The sequence below is a fragment of the Microtus pennsylvanicus genome, chromosome 21, assembly GCF_037038515.1.
Source record: "Microtus pennsylvanicus isolate mMicPen1 chromosome 21, mMicPen1.hap1, whole genome shotgun sequence".
NCBI classification, from domain to species: Eukaryota; Metazoa; Chordata; class Mammalia; order Rodentia; family Cricetidae; genus Microtus; species Microtus pennsylvanicus.
Window position 1 is genome coordinate 19,883,866 of NC_134599.1, and position 13,718 is coordinate 19,897,583.

Below are 13,718 nucleotides of genomic sequence, written 5' to 3' on the forward strand. Positions count from 1 at the left end.
TTGTTTTGGTGGTGCTATGGCTCTATCTAGCCCATGCCTCAAATTTTGATGAAAAGATACTCTGCCATCAGTAAAACTGAGAGGCTAATTATCTTTCTGTCTATATTAAATACTTTTTATCAAACTTTAAATGTAATATAATTTAATATTCATATAACTTCTAAATTTTATGCAGTATATCAGCATAAGTACATGTTAGGAAATGAGGACACGAGAATACAGAGATTAGAATTCATATCAAACGTTTTCAGACCTCCATCCTCAGCACCCAACTTTACATCAGTGCTCTTTGGTGTCTCACACAAAGGAGCTATGTTTCTGACTCATCTCTGAAGATTGTAAATAGCTGTGACTAATGCCTGGGGACTTTCTGAAGAGCCCCAGTGTGTAATAATGAATAATTTTGTCTACGTTAGATGTAGTTTTTTTAAGTTCACATGCATCAGAACTCACTTGAGAATACACAATAAAGTTTTCTATGCTATCACGTACACACAGAGTTTTTCAAAAGTTAGGGAGATAGTATATTTGGTAAAATGCTTGTCATGAAAACCTGATAGCCTAAATTCAATCCTTTAGAACCCATGTGGAAAAGCCAGCTTTGTTTAACCAGTGAGCTCCAGGCTAATGAGATACCTTCCTTTTCAAACAAGGTAGAGGCAGGCATGTCTGTGTGAGTTCAAGGCTATCCTGATCTGTGTACCAAGTTCCATGTCAGCCAACCTGTCTAGAAACAAACATAGCAACAGCAACATACAAGGAGATTGCTCCTGAGGCAACATCCAAGGTTATCTATCATCTGGCTTCTGCATATAAAAATATAATCATACACACATGTACAGGCGTGTATAGGTCAATTTAATAACTTTGTATTTTCATATAGGGAAGAAATTTAATGAAATAATATAAAAAATTGGTTGCTCAGTATTATCCAGAGTAGTATCTTAAGGGAAGCTGTAAAGTGGGAAATGCTGGTAAGACGGGTAGTTAGGCCTAAGGTGGGGAGCGGTTTATTCTGACAGCATCATTCACTGTATTTGTTGAAATGTTGTTTTCCGTAGACTGAACACTTAAGGAATTGTGTTCTTGGACATTGGTGTAGCTGAGATAGGAACCGAGAAGTTTGAAGTGTGTATTTAGCTTCATTCCTTGTGATGATAATTGAATTATTTACTAAAGAAATGGTAGCTTATATTTATGTTCTACTTTAAAGATTACAGAGTGTGTTCTTGTGCTTTTTCTTATTTATACTTCTGATTAATGGTTTATATATTTTTGCAGATAATGAGCATGTTGAGGTAGGATATGGGGAAAAGTTCTTAGGGGACCAAGAAAGTAAAAATGCTTCAAGATTTTAGTGGTCATGAAGTTACAAAAGTAGTAGGAAGGATTGCAACTGAATGTCTTCTTATGGAGGATAAGGGCATTTGGGAAGAAAATATTGGAGTTCCTCCTTGGAGACTTAATTTATTTCCTTGGTAGAAGGATAGAAAAGACAACATTATAAGTGTTCTGCTAGATGTCAAGTCTTTCTCTTTTTATTTTTAGGACTGTCACCAGATCTACAATCTATGGAACAGATTCGGAGAATCATGAGACCCACTGATGTCCCCGATACAGGTAAGTATTTACAGAAGTTTAGTTAATTGCTTTATGTGAAATGCTGACATGTCTGAACCTAATTATACTTAGTGAAAGTCATTCAGAAACTTAGTATCAGCCCCGAAACCAGTTAACATTTGATAGTAAGTTTCTGCTTGGGGGATATTTTAATTGAAAGTTTCTGAGATATTGAAAATGTTTATTTTGGTGTTTGATTTTCTGTTCAGCCTTCTGAAATATATTATAGTCCTTAGATTCTTTTCCTAGGTTCAGACATTTCTCGAATTTAGGATCTGATTTGATTTTGTTCTTCATATATTTTTTTTAATACTGTAGAGATTAGAAAAGCAGACTTAAAGTGAAAAACAGAATCCAAAGTGATCAGGACAATCCTGACGGAAAAAAAATTACAGGAAAAGATTAGCCCTTCCTGTAAGATAAAAGTCTTACTTAAAAGTGTTAATGTGTTTGTGACTTAATGATAATAAATAAAATGACTGGTATTTTAAATAAATAAGAGACTGGTAGTGTAATTGTAAAGAATGGATAAGCTGACTATCGAGAAACTAAACAGGTTCCAGCTACCATGCTTCAGTGTTTCACACACTATTTCATGTATGCAGAAATCATCAGAAAGTGTGTCTTGGGAAGCCAGGAAAGGTTATATTTGTCTGATTGCCTCAACAAAGAATGGTTAAAGTGTAAGAAGGCAGGAGAAAAAATATAAAATAATATATATATATATATATGTGTGTGTGTGTGTGTGCCTAATTCTGTGCTTATTTTTTTCTTTTCTGTTTTTTAAAGGTTTACTTTGTGATTTACTGTGGTCTGACCCAGATAAGGATGTACAAGGCTGGGGAGAAAATGATCGTGGTGTTTCTTTTACTTTTGGAGCTGATGTAGTCAGTAAATTTCTGAATCGCCATGATTTAGACTTGATTTGTCGAGCTCATCAGGTATGCAGTATTAAGACTCTTGGATATTTTGTTAATTTCACATGATTTAGTTCACAGGTAGATAAACAGATAAGCTTCTGTCTCCCCATGCATCTTAGTCACTGTTCTGTTGCTGTGAAGAGACACCATGACCAAGGCAATACATTTTAAAAAAAAAAAAACATTCAATTTTGGGCTCGCAGTTTTAGGGGACTAGAGTTCATGAACTACATGGCATGGAGTGTGATGGCTGGCAGGCATGTGCTAGAGTAATAGCTAAGAGCTTCCATCTTGAGCAACAACCAGTGAGGCAGAGAGCGTGATGACTGGGAATGGCTTGGACTTTTGAAACCTCAAAACCCCCAATGATACACGTCCTTCAACCAGGCCACACCTCATACTTTCCAACAGTTCCATCTTCTGAGGACCAAGCATTCAAATATAGGCATTGATATCTAAGAAAGGTAATGTAGGGGGTTGACAAAGTGGCTCAGTAATCAAGATTACTGGCTGTTCTTCCAAAGAACCCACCCACATCTGATTCCCAGCACTTACATGACAGCTTCAAACTGTCTGAAATTCCAGTCCCAGGGAATCAGACACCTGATCTCCAGTGGATGATACTAGGCATGCAAATGATGCACAGACATACATGTCGGCAGAACACCTATACATGTAAAAATAGAATAATTCATTAAAAATAAAAGATAATGTTGTTTATGTAGGAAAAAGAGATAAGGAGGCCAGCATCTAGAACTCATAGTGTGTTACCCAAATGTGTGGGTATTGTTTTTTGACAAAAAAAAATTTTTTTGATTGTGTTTTTGTTTCAAGACGGGGTTTCTTTGTGTAACAGCCCTAGCTGTCCTGGAACTAGCTATTATCCATCTGCCTGCCTCTGCCTCCCAAGTGCTGGGATTAAAGATGTGTGCCACTACTGCCCGGCGCTATAAGAAATTTTTTGAGACAGCCATAGAATGTGATTATAAACTGATTAATTATACATTGTTAATTATTTTCTGTGATCAAATCATTATTGATCCACTGTTCTCAGTAATGCATACTTACAGTGCTCATGATCTATAAAACATAATTGGCTTGTAATACATTTTGGAAATATTTTTGTCTTAATTTTGTTTTTAAAGTATACATTTCATTTTCTATGCGTGAATGTTTTGCTCGACTGTATGTGCTTGTACCACAAACATGCCTGGTGCCTAACAGATCAGAAAAGGACATGAGAACCCCTGGAAGTAGCAATACGGATGTTCGTGAGCTGCCATGTTGCTGTTTGGGAACTGAATTCAAGTACTCTGAAAGAGCAACAAGTGCTTCTAACCAATGAGCCATTGCCTCAGTCCCTTTGACCTCTATTTACATTGCTGGTTTGGTTTTGTGGGTTTAAAAAAGGAAGTTATATATCTGTGTGGGAGTATGTGCAAATGGGAAGACTCATTTTGTTTTTTCTTACCATCTCCAGGCGTAAAACCAGGGCCCTGGCACCTGAAAAAGTTGCTGCTGTTTGGCCTTTGCTTCATTAATCTGCATTAGCATAGACGATTAAAAATTAGCTGCTAATGAGGATTTTTATTTCTTTTGACAGGTGGTGGAAGATGGGTATGAATTTTTTGCTAAAAGACAATTGGTAACCTTATTTTCTGCCCCAAATTACTGTGGCGAGTTTGACAATGCTGGCGGTATGATGAGTGTGGATGAGACTTTGATGTGTTCGTTTCAGGTAAGACATGAAATATAAATGTCTGCCTGCCTGCCTGCCTGCCTGCCTGCCTGCCTGCCTGCCTGCCTGCCTGCCTGCCTGCCTGCCTGCCTTCCTTCCTTCCTTCCTTCCTTCCTTCCTTCCTTCCTTCCCTTCCCTTCCCTTCCCTTCCCTTCCCTTCCCTTCCCTTCCCTTCCCTCCCTCCCTCCCTCCCTCCCTCCCTCCCTCCCTCCCTCCCTTCCTTCCTTCCTTCACAGGATCTTCCTGTATAGCCCAGGCAGACCCTGACCTTACAGTCTTCCTGCCTCTCCCTCCTGAATATCAAGATAATAGACATTTGCTGCCCTGTCTGGCTTGGTAGATTATTAATGACTATACACATTCATTTAAACTATTGTCAGAGTAATTTTTCTTTTTAAATAATCTCTGTCTGAGTAGGATGTGTTGAAAATCAGTTTAATTCAGAATTTGTTAACATTCAGGGCTGGAGATGCAGTTGAGTGATAAAATGCTTTCTTAACACATGCAAGGCCTTTGGTTCAATCTCCAAATACATCAGTGGAAGTGGATCTCCCTTCCCCCCCCTCCAAAAAATAAAGAAAGTGATTACCATTCACACTGATTAAAACTTTCTGGTTTGGGTCATAAACTTCCTAATGTTCGGTCTGTATAACCAGATACATTTTTAGAAACGTTTAGGCTGCACCTTTCTTGTTCCACATGTTGAAATAGTTAATTCTTTTGTGACATACGGATAGTGCATAACTACTAAAAGAATAGGAAGGGCAAGCTGGGAAGATGGCTCAGTGAGAAAAGTGCTTGCCATTTAGCATGAGTGCCTGAGTTTGGACTCCATGGAGAACAGTGTGGGCCTTTAGTTTCACTATAAGGAAACTGTGAACTTTCTGTACATGTTCAATCCAGAAATCTTTTTTTGTAAATAGTCTGACTTTAGTATTAGCTGGGTTCCTGGTATATAGAACTGACACAGTGTAGCAAGTTAGCTAGGGCTCTTGCTGTGAAGAGACATCATGACCATGGCAGCTCTTAAACATTTGCCAGGTGGCGCATGTCTTTCAGGAGGCAGATGCAGGCAGATCTTTATGAGTTCAACGCCAGCCTGGTCTACAAAAGCTAGTTCCAGGAAAGGCTCAAAGCTACAGAGAAACCCTGTCTCGGGGGAAAAAAAAAAAAGAAAGAAAGCATTTAATTGGGTGACTTGTTTACAGTTTCAAGAGGTTCACTCCATTAACATGACAGCATGCAGGCAGACATGGTGTTGGAGTAATAGCTGAGAGAGTCCTAAATTTTGTAGGTATCAGGAAATTGACAGACACACTAGGAGGTATCCTGAGAGTGTCTCAAAGCCTATCCCCACTGTGACACACTTCCTCTAACAAAGCCACATCTCGTAATAGTTTCGTTCCGTATCAGATTGTGGGGGCCAGTTACATTCAAATACCACAGTTTTCATAGTTCTTTCCCTTTGATGTATTAGACCGTACTTATGAACAACTGAATGCTAAATGGCTTGGTGTCTCCATTACATTTTAAGAGTTCTAACCAAGTCTTGTCCTTCAGCGATTGTTGGATTAATAGAGAAGTTGGATTAATATATTTCTTTTATTGGGATACTCTAATATGCAGAGTGGTTTTAAGAAACACCACATAAATATTTTCCACATTTAGTCTTGTAAAATGATGGCATTTTCTATTTCTAACAGGTAATGCTCTATTTATGCTAAGCCCTGTAGTGATTGTAATGAAAGTAACAGGTGTTTATGCAGGGCATGGTTGCATATGCCTTTAATCCTAGTACTCAGAAAACAACCAGGCAGTTGTCTTTGAGTTTGAGGCCAGCCAGGGCAACATAGCCCTGTCTTAAGATAAAACAAAATGTTTGCAAGGACACAGAACACTTTAAAACCTAAAACCCTAATACATTAATGGTGGAAATGCAGATTGCTACAGCTGCCCTAGGAATACAGTTTGGCAATTCATTAAAAGATAGATGTAGTGTTAACAGATGATTGAGCAAAATTAGGTCCACTCAAAATCTTGTAGCATTGTTTGTAATAACTAAAAGTGGAAACAACTCCAGAGCCCAGCTGCAGAATGGATAAACCCGGGGTGGGGTAGGGGTCAGAATTAAGGTAAGAACCTAGGGTTTTTTTTTTTCTCTAATGAGGTGAACTAATGGTGAAAATTTTAGCCTAAATTTATGGGCTTGGCAGTTGCTAAGGCTGTGTAACCAAGCTTTCGTTACTAAAATATAACTAACTAGTAAGTGTTCCTAAGGGCAGTGCTGGAGGCTGAATCCAAGTACTTCTTCATGCTAAGCACTTACTCAGCTGCTCTGCCTAACTTACCCAGTCCTTAAGTCTAAGAAATGTTTGTGTAATGTTGCTGAACTATTTCTATGTTTTCATTGTACTTTAACAATTGATGTCATTTATTAAAAGAATAATATTGTTAATAATTTTTTTTTTCCAAGATACTGAAACCATCTGAAAAGAAAGCTAAGTACCAGTACGGTGGATTGAATTCTGGACGTCCTGTCACTCCACCTCGAACAGCTAATCCACCGAAGAAAAGGTGAAGAAAGGAATTCTGTAAAGAAACCATCAGATTTGTTAAGGACATACTTCATAATATATAAGTGTGCACTGTAAAACCATCCAGCCATTTGACACCCTTTATGATGTCACACCTTTAACTTAAGGAGACGGGTAAAGGATCTTAAATTTTTTTCTAATAGAAAGATGTGCTACACTGTATTGTAATAAGTATACTCTGTTATAATATTCAACAAAGTTAAATCCAAATTCAAAAGTATCCATAAAGTTATATCTTCTGGTATCACAATTTTTAAAGTTGAAAAGCATCCCAGTTAACTAGCTGTGGTAGTTACCCAGATGAAAGCATGGTGTTCCACCTGTGTCACATGGTTTTAGTGTTGCTTGGTTGTTTAATTATTTTGGGCTTGTTTTGTTTTGTTTGTTTTTGCTAGAATAATGGCAACTACTTTTCCTGTTTTTCCCTAAACATTTTAAAAAATGGACTATGGGAAGAGCTTTAAAGACATTCACCAACTATTCTTTTCCTTCACTTATCTACTTATGGAGCTGTTTGCTCTTACTAAGAAAACTTATGCCTCATAATAGTAAAAAGGAATTTTAGAGGTTGATAGGTTTTAAAAATATGCAAACTCTCTGATCCAATGATTTTTATCAAACAGTTTGACTGGGCAGATGTTGCAGCTGATAATGAATGGATATTTTGCTTTTTACAAAATTGCCACTGATTTGGATTTGTGCACTCTAATTTATTGATGCTCTATTGTGCAGTAGCATTTCATTTAAGATAAGGCTCATATAGTATTACCCAAAACTAGTTGGTAATGTGATTATGTGGTACCTTGGCTTTAGGCTTTAATTCGCACGAAACACCTTTTGGCATGCTTAACTTTCTGGTATTACCCTCACCTGCATTGGTTTTGTTTTTTGGGGTTTTTGTTGTTGTTTGTTTTCGTTTGTTTGTTTGTTTTTAGATCCACAGAACATGAGAATCCTTTTTGACAAGCCTTGGAAAGGTGGCGCTCTTCTTTCCCTCTCTATGTGAAGGATGTATTTAAATGAATGCTGGTCAGTGGGACATTTATCAGCTCTGAGTATCGGGGTGCTTCACTGTCTAATAATTGCCATGTGAATGTTGTTTTTGACTGTAAGGCTTTGTCACTAAAGATTTTTACTCCGTGTTTTCATAATCAAAGGTCATATAGTATGTATAGACATGCTTTGTAGTGAAGTATAGTAGCAATAATTTCTGTACATGATCAAGAGTTTATTGCAACATTTCTTTTCCTGTTCTCTTTTTTTAAGGGTTAGCATTAACAAATGTCAAGGAGTAGCAAAGTCAACACAGATTTTAGGAGGACTTAACAACAGGCACAGATCTGTGGTTCTTTGGAAGTGACACTATTGGATGTGATTATAATAAAGTATTTTATTGAACATTGTCAAATTTGTAAGCTTCATAGGGATGGACATAATATTTATATAATGCCCTTCTTATGTGTTACCATAGATGTGAAACCTTATATTGTCTTTGAGAATGTTAAATTGAGAACTCTGTTAACATTTTATGGATTGGCGCATATTGTATTACTGCAAGAAACATTTGATTTTCAGCACAGTGCAAAAGTTCTTTAAAATGCATACATCTTTTTTTTTCTAATTCCATATTGTTTTGAAGCACATTTTAAATGTAGTTTTCTCATTTAGTAAAGTTGTCTAATTGATACAAAGTCTGAGTGATTGTTCTGTGTTGAGACATGTAAACACACATTGACACTGCTATAGCCATGCTCTATTAGGTCACACACACCTTTATCTAATGTAATGTCATAACTTTACTGAAATATAAGTCAAACGGTTGCTAATAGGATTTTAGATGTCATCTCTCAGTAGTCAGTATTTAAGGTAGCTCAAGAAGATAGCTTTAATCTCAATGTTAATTAATCCACATTATTCAGTATCTTATAGACCGGATTTTTATGAAAACTTGCTCAAATTAAAACTAAAGAAAACTGAGCAAATTAGTATTGGTTGTTAAAGGATAGACATTTACTATGCTGAAAAATTATTCAGATCTCTTAAAACTACAGCTTCTCGTAGACAAATAAATGTGCTCCTAAACATTAATATCACAGCTGAACACATGTAACTATCACAGGTTATTATGCTAGTTTACTGGCAAAAAATAACAAAGACAAAAAATAAAGTACAGGCTGCTTTAAATCCTAGAATTTGTGATGCACCAGGAAGATCTATGAATTTGAAGCCGGGTCTACATATTAAGACCTGTCTGGGGGTGGGGAGTTGGAGGATTGCAGGGTCTGATCACTAGATGAAAACAAGCAATTGCAGAGGACCTAGGTTCAGTTCTCAGTACTTACAAGATTGCTCATAGCTGTCTGTAGTGACAGGCCAAGGGGATCTGTTGCCCTCTGACCTTTGTGGGCGCCAGGCATGCACATGGGTGCATAGACATGCACGTAGACAAACCCCTATACACATAAAAAGAAAAATTTTAAATAATTATTTATTTGCTTATTTTAGTTTTCTGAGACAGGATTTAAGTGTAAGAGCCCAGGATGTTCTAGAACTCGTTTTGTAGACTGCTGTCCTCAAACTCACAGAGATCCACCCGCTTCTGCCTCTTAAGCACTGGGATTAAAAGCATTTGTCACTGCTGCCCGATTTTTTTTTTTTTGTTTTTTAAGTGCTAAGCAAATGCAATAAGGTTTTTAATTGGGGGTTGTCACTGTTTTTGTTTTGAGACAGAGTTAAGTCTAGGTTGGCTTAAGCTCTAGGCTTCCTGCCTTAGCTTCATGACTGTAGGTGTGACCTCCAAGGCTAAGGCATCCATGTTAAGGATGTAACCCTCTGATAACTGCTAGCTACCAAGAATGACCCTGAAACTTCATTTCTTATAGAGCTCATGAACCTACTCCGTACAGCAAATCAAAGTACTTGCTACTTTAGAAGTTTTGTGGTTTTGGTTGTTTTTGTTTTCTTTTCTTTTTTAAGATTTACTTACTTATTTAATGTGTGTGAATCTTTTGCCTGTGTGTATGTATGTGTTCCACATGTGTGTCTGGTGCCTGTAGAAGTCAAAAGGTGTTGGATCCCAGAACTGGAATTATGGATGGTTCTGGGCCACTATGGGTGCTGGGAATCAGGATCCTCTGCAAAAGCAACAAAAGTGCTCTCAGTCACTGAATCATCTCTCCAGTCCTTGCCTTTAAAAATCTTACTGTGAGGCCCGGTGTCCCACTCCCAGCAGGAAGTCTTTACTAGGCATAGTGACACACAAGTCTGAGGCATTTGAGCCTAAACTGGGTTATAGATCAAGACACTATCTTAACAGAAAAAAAATCACTAACAGCAAAATAAGCTTCTCATCTTAGTCAGACCTAGTGAGACCTGCTATCTGAATCTCAGGCAGGAGGATCTGGAGTTCAAGGCCAAGCTTCAGCTAGACAGTAAATTGAGGCCAACCTGAGCTAAGTGAGACCCTGTCTTAAAATAACCACACATGTTCTGGGGGTGTGGTGGGGGCCTATTGAGTGCTCCACCCTAAACCCATTTCTCACCCCAAGTCTTTAACGCAGGGAAAGGGGCAGAGGATGGAGAGCAGCGCTGTTAAACACTGTCTTCTGGAAATGCGATGACATCATACTCACGGTCTATGGTCGCCTGCACGAATTGAGCCTTGTTAGCATTTCAGCCTGGACGGTTGATGGGCCCACAAAGTTCCGCTCCAAGTTGAAATTAATGGCTCCTGGGGGAAAGGAGGTCTTTTCTTTTCTTTTTTAAGATTTATTTATTATGTATACAACACACATAATTATGTATCCTCACATGCCAGAAGAGGGCACCAGGTATAATGATATCACAACAGATGGTTGTGAGCCACCATGTGGTTGCTAGGAATTGAACTCACGACCTGTGGAAGAACAGTCAGTGCTCTTAACCACTGAGCCATCTCTCCAGCCCAAGGGGGTCTTTTCTTTAGTGGTATAGCCAATGCTCCATTGCCCCTGCTCCAGTGATTAGGTCCACATGCGTGTTCATGACTTGAAGTCAGCGAGTCAAAACAAAAAAATGGACATGAGACTAAGAGTCCAGGAGGAGAGGGTAATGTGATAAAAATGATTGTAAACAATTCATAAATTGTCAGTGAATATTTTTGAGACTTAATCTACCAGGATAAAAGTCTGAAAACTTATAACAGGTCTGTTGACCCCCTCTGAAGTTAATTCAACTAGTCACCAGAGGCCTAGGTTACAGTTGCTTACCATACTGTGATATCTGTTTTGTTAGGAAGCTAGTTTTTCAGCTTTTGAATTGTCAGTTATTCTTTACTGAGAGCCACGTGTGTTGGGTGCTCCTTCAAGAATTTGACCTTAACCTTTACGTGCCTAACAAGCTCTGAGGCAGAGATTATTGTTTATTACTGATGCATTTCCTGGAGTGATGTTTGGCATGTCAGAGGCCTACAAATTTAATGAATCACAGATATCAAAAATGACTGCTCACATTGCTGTTGGCACTTTGACCCTATAAAGAAATTTACAACACAGTTCCAATTGCCCTTTATTCTCATGTCTCAAAAACACTGCAGTTATCTCGAGGTTTTGAATTTGTACTGTCAAAATAAATGGTTTACTGTGAAAACTGTGGTTCTAATAGTTAAATATAAGGAAAAAATAATGGGAATAATGTGGAAGCAAGCTGACGCATACTTACTTTTTAGAAATGAGGTTTATGGGGGCAGGGGAGATGGCTCAGAGGTTAAGAGCACAGGCTGCTTGCTCTTCCCGAGGTCCTGAGTTAGTTAATTTCCCAGCAACCACACGATGGCTCACGATGATCTATAATGACAATTCAGACTCCTTGAAACATGGGCATTAGTAGGAAATTTAAATGGTGAAGAGAGCACATTATAAGCTAGGTTTTAAGAAAAAAAAAAAAAACAAACAACCGAGCTGGGTGGTAGTGGCACACACCTTCGATCTCAGTACTTGGGAGGCAGAGCCAGGCAGATCTCTTGAGTTTGAGGCCAGTCTGGTCTACAGAGCTAGTTCCAGGACAGCCAGGGATACACAGAGAAACCCTGTCTCAAACAAACAAACAAACAAAAAAACAGTAATAATAAAGACAAGCAGAAATGTTTCAGACATGTTCAAGAAAAAGTTTATAAAGTTTAGTAAGAGAATTGTGAACTGCTGTTTGAAAACTGGAATGGAGCCTGGATTCTCTGAAAGAACAGCCATTGTCTTCAGTCATCTCTCCAGCTCTCCGGGACTTGCTTTAAGTACTCAGTCAAATCCAAGTCTCGGATATAAGACAAGAAGGAAACCAAGAATGCTTTCTCGGTACCTGTCCAGCGCATGAGGTTTGTCCCAGCATGACACAGTAAGTACCAGCTCACCTTCCTGTTTCCTTTGACATGCTGAGGTCACACCTGCCTGCATTTATACTGCTGGTAAAGATGTCCTACTAATGCCCATGTGTCAAGGCCCTGCTTACATCAGCGAGTGTTTGCTGCGTGCAGGAAATTGCAGCAGTGTCACGGGTGTTGTGTCCTTTGAGTGGCCAGCATGGTCCAGTGCTTTACGGAGCCTCATCTGACTCTTGGATCTCACATCTGTCTACAGAGCTCAACTGAAACAGGAACTCAAACTACCTGGCGTGTTCAAATAGTTTAAAAAGTAGTGAGAGGGGCTGGAGAGATGGCTCAGTGGTTAAGAGCATTGTCTGCTCTTCCAAAGGTCCTGAGTTCAATTCCCAGCAACCACATGGTGGCTCACAACCATCTGTAATGAGGTCTGGTGCCCTCTTCTGGCCTACAGGCATACACACAGATAGAATACTGTATACATAATAAATAAATAAATATTTAAAAAACAAAGTAGTGAGAACATTCATGAAGGCCTCACTGGTTGTAACCTTTTAAGCCAAAATATTGGCATTAAATTACTTCTTCGATACCTTTATTTTGATAAATTGACCTTAATATAAAAACATAATAAAACGTAAATTTAAGTATGATTATTTGAGGAACACTGTCAGACATGGTGCTACACTCAAGAGGTGAAGTTCGGGGTTATCCTCTGCTATGTATGAACTGAAGGCCATCCATCCTTGACTACACCAAACCCAGTCTCGCAAAAAAAAAAAAAATGTGTATGTGTTTCATTTTTATGGTTTTAGAAGACAGGGTTTCTCTGTTTGGAACCTGTCCTGGAACTCTGTACATCAGGCTGGCCTCAAACTCACGGAAATTTTCCTGCTTCTGTCTCCCGAGTGCTGGGGTTAAAGGCCACCGCCACCCAGCCGTGTGTGTACTTTCTGTACCTCTCATGGAAAAGGCTGTCCAACGACTGTTCTGCAGCAGCAGAGTGCTGCTCATGTGCTGAATATTCATTGCTCAGTAAATAACGTTTTATACTAATGGCTGGAAACTAGTGATCACAAGCATCCCTCCTCCTGAGAAAAGAACAGCAGAGAAGGATCCTCATGAAAAACCACAGGAATGACTGAAGCAGCCACTTCCCTAAAGATTTTCTTGACACATTTATTCACCGGAGGGCCATGGATCTAAGAAATGAAAAGTGAAGAGCTAGGCAGTGGTAGCACACTCCTTTAATCCCAACACTTGGGAGGCAGAGGCAGGAGGATCTCTTGTGAGTTCGAGGCCAGCCTGGTCTAGAGTGAGTTCCAGAACCTGCGGGGGGGAGGGGAGAAACAACAACAACAAAACACCAACTCAAAGACCTCCCTCCCTCAGGAAAGCTTAGTACTCAAAGTGCCCCTTTAGGTTGATTTGTGTGTTAGTAAGCTGCTTTCGGTGTTCAGAGTTGCTGAGCAAGAAAGTAATAACTGGGAAGTACT

General features: G+C 38.9%; 1 protein-coding gene across 2 annotated transcripts in view; it reads left to right on the forward strand.

Moving 5' to 3' along the window:
- Ppp1cb (protein phosphatase 1 catalytic subunit beta) overlaps nt 1-8,563 on the forward strand; it is a 33,252-nt gene extending 24,689 nt beyond the window's left edge. For both annotated transcript variants that reach the window (XM_075955843.1, XM_075955842.1), the window contains 4 exons: nt 1,549-1,620; nt 2,410-2,561; nt 4,144-4,278; nt 6,752-8,563. In XM_075955843.1, the coding sequence (XP_075811958.1) occupies nt 1,549-1,620; nt 2,410-2,561; nt 4,144-4,278; nt 6,752-6,856 (464 nt within the window). In that variant the 3' untranslated portion in view covers nt 6,857-8,563. The remainder of the gene's footprint in view (nt 1-1,548; nt 1,621-2,409; nt 2,562-4,143; nt 4,279-6,751) is intronic.
- The last annotated feature ends 5,155 nt before the right edge of the window (nt 8,564-13,718 follow it).